Source organism: Meleagris gallopavo, chromosome 5, assembly GCF_905368555.1.
Source record: "Meleagris gallopavo chromosome 5, MGAL_WU_HG_1.1, whole genome shotgun sequence".
Lineage (NCBI taxonomy): Eukaryota > Metazoa > Chordata > Aves > Galliformes > Phasianidae > Meleagris > Meleagris gallopavo.
Genome location: NC_139408.1, coordinates 49,408,052 through 49,419,412, shown reverse-complemented (window position 1 = coordinate 49,419,412; position 11,361 = coordinate 49,408,052). Strand labels below are relative to the sequence as shown.

The 11,361-nt window shown below is 37.1% G+C and overlaps 1 protein-coding gene across 1 annotated transcript in view; it reads right to left on the bottom strand.

The window, feature by feature from the left end:
• Nucleotides 1-464: 464 nt before the first annotated feature.
• TECPR2 (tectonin beta-propeller repeat containing 2) overlaps nucleotides 465-11,361 on the bottom strand; it is a 39,617-nt gene continuing 28,720 nt past the window's right edge. Inside the window, exons 18-20 of the mRNA XM_085225648.1 lie at nucleotides 4,389-4,530; nucleotides 2,957-3,106; nucleotides 465-2,705 (exon numbers count right to left, since the gene is read on the bottom strand). Coding sequence (XP_085081774.1) covers nucleotides 2,551-2,705; nucleotides 2,957-3,106; nucleotides 4,389-4,530 — 447 coding nt within the window. The 3' untranslated portion in view covers nucleotides 465-2,550. The remainder of the gene's footprint in view (nucleotides 2,706-2,956; nucleotides 3,107-4,388; nucleotides 4,531-11,361) is intronic.

Sequence of the window (11,361 nt, the reverse complement as noted above, 5' to 3'; positions counted from 1 at the left end):
AACCAGTTTGTCAAGATAAAAGCTATGGTAATTAGTAAATACACGGCCATCAGAATTTGAACAGGATTCTTACAGCTGGAAGCAGGCATCAGCATCAGAATAGTCATTAAGCATGACTACACCTTCTTGTGAGAAGCTACACAGGTCTTGGCTCTGTCAGAAAACAGCCCTCCTATGTGGGAAATGAAGGCAATGGTGCTTTATATGTCTCAGAAGCGGTTACAGTTGAAGGCCAGAATCACAGGAAGTCAGGTAAGCTCTGATATTTTAGAATGCAAAGAAGGGTATGGTTACAGTATCAGGTACAATCGCCTGTTTTCTGCTTGACCATTTTTTTTACCATTTTATACTGGGTAATAGTAGGATAGAGGTTTCATAAGCATGTCTTTCTTCAGCAGCAAGGCAACTTCCAGACAAACAGAACTCTTTGTGAACCATACGACAGATGAGTCTTACCACAGTAATTTATTTCTTAAAAATCTAGTTTATTGCACTTGTCTCAAAGCACAAACAAAACAAAAAAACTAAATACAGAAAAAAAGGGAAAAAATATATCCTAATTTTAATAAAGCTACCCTAAAAAGTAGTCTGAAAAGAGCTCCTGACACCAATTTAATATTAATGACCATAGCAAGATACGGTATTATACGGTAAACAAACAACTAGCAAGCTCAAACCATTACTAAGATGACTTTGAATAATGTAATAGAAAAGTGTCACTACTAAGTAACGCCATTGTACTTAAGCACCTGGAGCTTGGCAAGGTGCAGAGAAGTACTCATATCCCTGCTCCAAAGTGGCTGACACAGGAGCTGCCAAAATATACTTTTAAGGTAAATTTCAGCATCTTTGGGGTCCTCAAGATACCAAGCTGTGCTTGCAGAAAACAGACTGGTTTACTTCATGAATCAATCCATTACAATCCACTGCCAGACTGGCTAAAAAAAACAAAACAAAACAAAAACAACTTTCTGGAGCAATCACCATATATAGATATCAATGAGGCAAACATCTAATCTGTGAAAGGGAAATAAATCCTTCTTCCCTGTAAGACTGAAAGGTCAGACTGAGACCTGACAGCCAGTATCAGAAGTGGTACTAAAAAAAAAATAACAACACAATGTGACATAACTTGGTTCTCTCTCCACAGATGTACATTCTCACCTTGCACCACGTTTGTTCCAAGTTTAGTGCAGTACATGCACGACCTATTCTGAAAAAGAACAGAGGTTAAAAAGAAAACATCCTTCTCCATATGTGCTAAGTTCTCAAAACAAACATCCCCACAATTTAACACCCGGCCTTTTTCTGAAGCTGGCTCATTTACAGTATTGGTTAGCAGCTGCTTAAACATTCTGATGATTTATATGCTTAGAATGAATACAAAATAACTCTTCCACCTACGTACCGAACTCAGGTTCTCTCATGTATAGTTCTATTGCTTAAAAAAGATGAGGTATCTTTCAAAGAAGATTTAAAGAAAAATAAACTGCAGTGACTAACTTAGGTTACTTCCCAGTTCATTACATACCTCTGCTGCAACATCTGTAAGCATAAGACACTTCAAAATTTAGCTAACATAGCTAAAAGTTACAATATTGTTAAGTATTTTCTCACAATATCACAATTTTAATGGGATATACAGGTAATTCTATCAATTACCATTTTACTTTTAATACATCTGTGTTTGGTACTCAAAACAATTTGAGTCCAAAGGTTAAAGCACTGGCTGGAGGCACAAATGTAGCACAACAGGTATCATGAAAGCTACTCTGTACATTCCTACTTTGTACTACAAACCCAACATGCAACTTCCTTCTTTTCCAAAGCGGGACTTACCCCTCAAAAATTGTCAGCTCCCTGATGGCTGCATGAAATGGGGAAAAGTTCCCTTGATATTATGTGCAATCCAAACTTCTCATGCTAGAAACAAAATTTCTAAATGCTGAATGTTAGTATAGCCTTGCAGATGTTTATATGGAAATGGACCAAACTAAGCTCATTTCAACACTGTGAAATCAGGATGTTCTAAGATCTCTCTAAGAAATACCTCCCTTTATTTTCTTCCATGCTGCAAGGGAAAAGTCATTCTAAACATATACAATAGTTGAAGAGCATTTCTAACAGTTTGGAGTTCCACATAAAAAAAGAAATTGAGAAATATTTAATGTTTCTGATGTAGAGAAATATTTAATGCAATAGAATTTCTTCTCAAAGTAAGTACACATGTATTAGTGTGCATGCTATTGTGAAATAGTCACTTTCATTGCTAATCAGATTAAGTTAAAGAGTTATGTTTCCAAAGGAGCTGCTACAGTAGTACAGTATAACAACTGCAGTATGCCACACCTAAAGAGTCTCCCAAGAGACTGGAACAAGCATCAGAACTCACAGCTTAGAGGCTATTTAACAGGTCAGTTTTTTCATACAAAAGTGCTAATATCACAAGGTCCAGTATGAGTGGCTTTTACATCCAACATTCTGTACATACATTACAGAAGTTCTATATGCCCTTCTATTTTTTCCACTGCTTCACAAGCCTGAAGGACTTCATATCACTTCCCATTCATCTTCAAAATCATCAGGGTGAAGCAGAACAGAAGCATCGTTTTTCTGCTGGTTATGGGAATGGCTAAAGGTCTTAGTGAGGCGCTGGAGAAGGGATCCTGAAGTACTGATCGCCCACAGTTCATCCAGAGGGGTCACTGTAAAGCATAAGTTAGACATCTTGTAATAACAGTAGAAGGGTCCAGTTGTAAACATTAGATAAATAACATTTGGATTTATTTTTGTTTCTAATTGTACCTAGGGAAGGTTTTTACTGATGTGATAAAAGCACCTTGATGAAACTGCCAGGCCACGAAGTTCTCCCTGCTTATGGTCAGCTTGAACACATCAGGCAGAAATCAAAGCAAACATCACAATGCTTTTGAATTATCACACAGAACCAACTTGCCTGTTAAACGTGCGACATTTCCAGGAATCTTCTTCCAGTAGTCACCTGCTGGATTCTTGTCAGTAATACCATAGCGACGAGCTACATCTCCGTTTGGACAGCGCGCCCAAACGGTCCTTGTACTTAGAGCCAGCTCACACGCCTGCAAACCTAAAGATAATCAGGCATCAAAAGGCAATAATCACAAGCTTTCTTCTGTACTAAATATACTCACTGAAAAGTTTAATCAGACAGCAAGACTGCAATATTTTTATATACTCTTATATTAGTATTAGAAAAGCACTTTCCATTATAAAAGGCAGAAAGAAATAACTAAATTTCCCCATACGCTTTCTAAGAAAGGATTGGCAGGATGACAATTCAGGACTGCATTTTTCCTTCCGTTAACTTTAGGGGAGTTGAACAGGGAAGGTTCAAATAGCATCTGAGTTTCTGGCCCCGTGCAAACAGAATATAAGAATGAAGGCCACTTGGAGTACACAGAGCACTTATAAACAAAAAGGCTTTTTAATTGTGGACTCTGTAGAGGTGGCATTTATCTACTGACCATACTGCTCTCACACTGTGGATACACTTTGTTCTGTGGCCACAGCCATAAGAAATGACCAGATAGTCTTTACAAACTTATTTCTGGAACCTCCATTGTATTTTACTACCAGATGGTAAAATCTGACATTCACAACATTAGTTTGCCTAAAAATGGTTAACATCATAGACATTGTGGGCATCAGTGTTTGGTTGGTTGTTTTTTTTTGTTTGTTTGTTTGTTTCATTCCTCCTCACAATAAAGCAAATTCTCTGCAACTGCAGTGCCATGCACTTTGAAATATCTTTACAAAGCAGACAGCATCAATAAATGGTTGTTTAAAAAGCAGCAACTAAAATTTAATTTTACATAAATGCAAGGCAAAAATATAATTACTTAAATCAGAATGCATCCAGCATTCAGGATTAACAGAAAGATGTGCAAAATAACGTTAAGTTTCTGTTAGGCACATCTAGATGGGAACTCCTGTGTAGTATCACTTTTCAATACAAAACTTCTGAAAGCACAGTGGTTTCCTATTGCTTAGGAACACTACTTTAATCCTAACTCAAAAGGTAAATGTGGCATTTATTAATCCAGTGGCAGCAGCCTGAAATAACACACAATATAAATTCATGCCAGAATCAGATTTCTCTTCAGTTAACTATACAATGTGTTTAAGTAAAATCAAGATCTTCTTTCAAAGACAATCCTTATCAAATACTTTAGAGAAGTTTCTATAAATAAACATACTTGATTGCAGAGAAACATATCTGATTTATACATTACTACCAAACTTAAAAAGCAACATGGAAAAAAAAAAAAAATCACAGTGAGAAAACAACAGAAAGCACAAGGAATTCATGCCTTAGTTGTTTGTTTGTTTGTTTGTTTGTTTGTTTTTACCTGGTACATGTTCCCAGTCGGTGCCTACAGGCATTTCCTCTGTAATTCCCACTCGTACATGGACATTCCATTTGCTGTCAATGGCCCACAACATCTGATCATTTGGACTTGAATGAATGCTGACCAAGTTGATTCCTACTGGCTATAAAATTCAAGTGCAGTATTTAAATTTTGTGTATATATATATATATAAAATATATATTAAAATTTAAAATATTCAGACTATATATATATATATAGTCTGAATATCTCATCTTAGCAACAGTACAGTGAACTGCCTTCTTCCCCATATGTCATTTTATAGGGATACAACTCTGGAATTCACCACAGCCCACTGCAGTACTGGAGCAGCCACACTTGTAGAATATCCACACCATTATCTATTGGCAAGCCCAAAGAATTTTAAAGAGATCAAAACAACGATGATAATTTTGTGGCTGATATATTTAGCTAACAGGTTTAGTGAATGCAAATATCCCTTTGGTGGTGGGGAGGGAAGGGAAAGCCATACACTTTAAATAAAATGCAGGTAAGAAAAGGATTTTTCTCCCCATCAGCTTAAAAAATGTTCCCCCAAAGACAACAGTAAGATGTCCTGAAATTTTATGTCATCATCTGACAGAAGCACTGCATTTCTCACAATAACCATACAGGCCTAAGTTCAATAGGCAGTGTGACAAACCTAAGAGCAAGCTGCTCTTTGTACATATAAACGTATAAAGAGGAATACAGAATCATAATCTCTGTGTTTATAAGAACACACAACCCAATGCCAGATGGCCTTCTGTGTACATAACAGTTACCTGCTTTGTTCTTGCTTTTGAAATTGAGCTGCTAACATGGGTCTGATCCAGTTATAACCAAGTTTGACTTGAAACTCCAAACCAATCCTGTCTATTTAGGTTTTAAGACCTTTGACAGACTGTCTTCTCATGTTTGTGCTCTCATCAGGTATTTGCACATGTTGGAAGCATGGAGCTGGTAGAGACTTGAAGAAATGTTTGCATCTCTGATCACAGTAAATTGACAAAGGCTGCAAGTTGAACACTTACAGGAAAATGCTATTTGTATTGAATAGCACTGAATACATAGAGTATATAAGTACCCAGTTACTTTCAAGTTGGTATTCTGTCATGTTACAAATAAACTACTGGACTGCAAAAAACAAAACAAAACAAAAACAGAAAAACATCTTCCAACACCATCGCCAACCCTTACCCCCATATCTCCCATGTGTTGACACTGAGGAAAGGGAAAGAAAAAAATAAAATAACCCATGGAATATGCCCTGTCTTCCTGCCTCTACACCTGCAGTCATCCTCACACCTGTATCCCTTCCTCTTTTCCTCCCTCTTTTCTAGTTTGTCTCTTTCTATGATTACGTTGATTCTGACTCCTTACTTCAGCCTGCTCACCTCCCCACATCATTGCCATGCAGAGCATCTCAGCACAGTGCTGTTTCCAGCTTCATCACATCACTCTCTGTATTTCTGATGTTGTGGTCCCTGCTTTCAAGGAAGCTGTGCAATTAGTAACAGCTCATGCAGACCGAGTTACTATACACAAATTGCGAAGAGCAGCCTGGTGTGACCCTCGTTACTGATTTGTTGGGATCTATGCACCTTGCTCTCCACTCTTCCATATCAGGAAATCATTCCTCTCTCCCTCTATTGTTTGCCTAAAGGAGAACTCCCTTAGAAATAACTGGAGGAATATTTCCATCCAGAAAGACTTACTGAGTGCTTATACCTAGCTTCTAAGCCTATGCATTACTACAGAATTACTGCAAGCTAGGTAAAGCAAATAAAATGTCCCAAAGGGGTTGCATGAAAGGGGTTGCACGAAAGGAGTTGCATGAAAGGAGTTGCAAAACAGACAGCTAGACAGCTTCTGCTTCAACTGCAGGCTTAAATATAATCAAACTACCTCTACCCAACTCTGCAGCACTGATGTATCTAAGAAATAAATGGAATTTATGGAGTCCTAAGTAAATCTACAAGCTTGGACAAAAATTTTTGCATTCTTTGGCTTTCTTTAAATAAATTCCTGTTCTCTTTTTGAGTTTTCCCACTTCTCTGGGTATTCTGCTTTTGGTTTCTTTTCCTTTCTCAAGCTACTTAATTCTTTCTGACAAACTAGCATCAAGGAAACAATCCTCCTAGTCACTGTTATTACAAAAGATCCAGGCAAGACAGTGATGGCAGCATCCAGTCCTCTTAGAAGAGAAGTCCCTACTCCACTGCAGCTTTCTGATGTGCCACAGGCAGTAGAGGACAGGACCTATAGGACAGCTAGTGATGCGGTGATACCCAGTAGCTCTGGGAACAAAGCAGTGACAAGACACCGGGAAACAGAGACAGGCAATTCCTAGAGGTGTTAAACACACCAGATGGCTACACATCCTCCACAAATACACATCCTCCTGTCCTGCAGTCTTGCACCTTAGTCACAAGACCCTCAGTCTCTCTCCATCTTTTGCTAACAAAGATTTCCCAACACAGCATGTACTGCCACACAAGCCAACTATGTACTTTTCAGTACTTAAAGTTACATGCTAAGAGCTGTGAATATCTTAATTGTCTGCTATAGACAAGAATCATGAAAAATAGTCTGCTAGCACTCGAGTGTCTGATGACAAAACAGTGCTGACAAAATGAAGTAAACTTGAAGTTGCCCGTTACCCTTGTAATTCTATGCAAATCATTTCCATTCCTTTTGCAGACCACTGAGAAATATTCAGTGCAAGCCCTCTGATTAAACAATGGAAACAAATAAAATCTAAAATAAAAACTAATGCAGTTTTCCGCCCCTGAACTACTACTCAGAAGTCCTGTCTTACTGTAGTTGCTTCAGTGACAGATGAACCCAAAACAGTTCCCTGTCAAGGAGAAAAGACCAAAAGTGCACGCATCACCAAAAAGGCATAAAGGCATCAGAATGTATCCCAAGTCACTATTCAGACATGTATCGGCAGGCCTCCACTATCTCTTTTCTGCTGCAAATACCCAGGATGAGAAAGACTAAACAGAATACTCTCAGCCTGTTTAAGTCCCTTTTCCCTCTTTTTTACTTTTAAAATAATGGTTTAGTGGTTGCAGCATGGATGTTCTACTCACATTCAAAAGACCTTCAGATGCTCGAGGCCAGAATGAAAGAGTATCACATCTGAGATATTTCCCCCACTATCAAGCACTATCCATAGGTCAGACTAATATGACTATTTTGATTGCTAACAGACATCCAGACCTTAGAAAGTAGCATGACAAAGAAAAAATACAACTTAGAGAGATTCTGTAATATAAACCTGACTACTGCACGTTATTTTCAGAGCTTCATTCAAAAGATGGTGAAAGTGTTTTACAATCACTAGATATCAAGAAAGCACAAGCAATGTAAGAGCAGTACCAACAGAATGGTTTGCATTCAGTCTTCAAGGAGAGCAGATTGCTAAGTTAATTACCTCTTTTTTTTCTCTGTAGAAAAGTTCAAGGCAGTATACAAGAGCAGGAAAGATTACGAATCTATGTTTAGTCTTCCTGGAAGCCACATGTTTTTCAGTAATGCTGCCACAGAATTGTCAGAGATTATTTATTGACTGGAAAACTAGAGCATTATTTTCCTCAGAAGACTTACAACAAGCAGCATGACTCCTTCCCCCACTTTTAGCCTTTAGTAAGTAAACAGACCGCAGTTTTAGCTCCATACCTCCAGTTAACGGCTAATGCAACCAAGAAGAAAGGGCAGAAAGGTATGGAGTCTGTTTTCTTGACCTTTGTTGACTTTTAGTTTTTATCTCAACCATTTTCTCACAGAAATATGCAAGAGACTACAACAACACATGGCATCAATTTCTAGAAAAGGTCACACCAAACCCATGCAACTATTCAACACACTAGAGCTCCAGCAGGTCCATAACATACTTCCAGAATATTTAGTACAACAGCTGCTTCTTACAGGCAATGAAAATATTATTATTAATAATGCAAAGCATTACAGCACTAACTAAAAGAAATACAAGCAGACTGCAAGAGCTCAGATTTGAGGTTGCTAGCAGTATTGAGCAGCTGGAAGTATGAAAAGGAAAGCTTCTCACTGTTTCTGTTTCAGCGTTAGTTAAGTCTTGTCAAAATGCAAATTAAGATTTTATTTCAGAAGGATTTGGAGAAATCGTCTGCTCGGTTTTCTGAGTGTGTTTCATTTTGTGTATCCTTTTTGTGAACCAAGGCTTCTGGTGCTGATAACAATTGCTATCGAATGTGACAGGCTACATGTGTGCTTTTCTGAACATGATGATAGCAATGCCTTAAAACAAGTACCAGAAGGCTAAAGCTCCAAAGCAGTAAAATACAGTGAAATACAGTGACAACAGTTGCTCCTAACTTGCAATAAAAAGGAAGACAGTAAGCACTGAGCAATGGACATGAAACAACTTCAGTAAAAATGCTTAAAGTGCATTTCTGTAACCTACAAGAAAGATGCATGTCTATGGAGAATAGTATACATTTGAAGTTAAACATTGTGGCATTCTGAATAAGCTAAGCAAAACACCCAGCAGCAGGAGCTTTGATCCCATATGCTTATTTGCAACCCACCTCAATACAGCTAGTTTGACTGCTGCCAAATGCAGTTTTCCTTTACATCTTCTTGAAAATAGTGGGGAGAGGATTTTCCTGGAGGAGTACAAATGGTTTCAGGAGGCTTCACATGAGTAAACATATATGGAACAACAGACCAGTCTTGTCTACAGCTAACTAGAAGGCTTCATGTGTGTTTTACCTCTCAATCTAAATGTAATTGATCTAATGAAAGATAGTTCCTGTACATCTCTCTTCTTAGCACCACACCAAAGTAGAATTCACAGCAGTGCACAAAGACATCTACACAACAGTTAAGTAGAGCAAGCTGTTCTGTGCTAGCAAAAACAATCTGGAAAGAACAGTCATGTGGATTATGGACCAGAAATAACAGTTTTCCACAGCAAGTATTTTCAACACTAGCGTGGATGATTCTGAAGTACAAATGACAAAGCGTTCCCAGCAGAAAAATTCCTCACCCTTCAGATATCCAGTCCTTGTATAATTGTTTCAAAAGAACCCCTATTACAGTTCAGCTTTGATTTTGGCATCTATTAAAAAAAAAAAAAAAAAAAAAAAAAAAGTGCTCATCACTTCCTCCTGTGAAGCAAGACTTAACAGAGAACTGGCCTTAACAGGAACCTCACTGAAAAATGCAAAAGCAAAGCAAGGAAGAAAGTCTCTAGATTAGTACTGTGTGTTCTGTATGTTAAGCCGAGCTCAAAGATAGGAAAGGAAACAAAGATCTGACAGTCATTTCTAACTGACATTTGTAAGGCATAACTGCTCTCCTTATGCCAAACATAGATTATGAAAAATGAAGGCATAGAAAAGAAAGGAAATCCACTGTGCACTCATTTTTGCACACAGACAGAATGACATAGAAATTACTAAAATTTCAACTGCCATTTCTAACTAACAGTTGCTCCTTAGTTTTAAGAATTTTTGAATAGCAGTGAAAGCATGAACAATCCATAATTTAGTTTTGTTCTTTTAGTGTGTGTATATGGAAAAGACAGAATCCTTACTGATCTTGGGGAAGCTATCTTCTCCCAATTGCGATATCAAGCTTAAAACAGAAAGACAATTAGATGGCTGCTTATGGGAACAGTAATAAAAGATTCTCTAACTTGAGATGTCTATATTGCAACAGTTCATTTAATGGCAAACTGAGTTAAGCAGCACTCTGCTGCCGACCCTGGGAGCTACAAAGAATCAAAGAAGCTTTACGCAGCAGTTGAGCAGCAAATGTCTTTTTAAGTAACTTCCTTCCACCATTTGGACAGATATTTAAATAAACCTCTTGATTTAATAAAAGACCTTTTACAATTTCATTTTCTATGACATTTTGCTTCTGAAAGAGCACAGAGTAGTAATTAAGCAAATTGCAATTAATAAAATGTTTATTTTTAGACTAAGATAGATTGTTTACAAGCAACAGATGACTGCAACTCACTACAAATATTTGTCCTCATCTTTGCACCCATTTGTTCTCTTAAATAACAGTTCTACCTATCTAATAGAACCCTTAATGTAAATTTTAAAAAGCATTTCTCAAAATCAGATTTTTCTTCAGCACCTTTTTCAGTATGTGCCCAAAATCAAACCCCAAACTTCTTAAGAACTACTTCCAAAGGGCCCTTCAACTTTTAGAGATCTGTCAAAACCATGTTTCAGGTGAAAGTAATTTTTAACTTCTAAACATCTTGTGCTCTACAATAACCCAAGGTTGTCTTATTGACTGTATTAATTTTTTCTCTGATTTTTGATTGTTTCTTTAGGTGACAAATTTAAAAAGCATTACATTTAATGAACATACGTGCACCCTCATACACACACACTCCATAATATCTACGTTCATATTTATGCTGCTTGCTCAGTATTAGTATTTTATTATGTATTTATGTTACTAATTATGTATTTATGTAACTAAATGTTAATGTAAACTTAAATGTATGACATTTATTTATAATTTATTATGTATTTGTATCATAGCATTTATTTATACTGAATGCAATTACATTTAAAGTAAATGCAGACAACAGTTTTATTTTGAATATTAAAAGTGGAATGAAAAACACTTTCAATTTCCTGGACTAAAACCATTTCATCAAGGAGTTTTGATCAGCTTTGTCAATGCCTTTAAAGCTGCTTCTGAAAAGCAGCTTAACTACATAACTTTGACATTTAAACCACAGAATAGAATGGATGAATTGCAGAAGACCACAGGACTATATAATTGTAGTATTATCAATCACTTCTTTCTCTCATCCACGACTTCAGAAGATGGAGAGCAGAGAAGCCAAAATGCTGTTTTTTCATCAAGAGATACTGCAGTCAGGACTTATGGAGGGAGCAAAAAAGTGAGAACAGCTTCAGTCCAGATTTTGAAAAAGCCA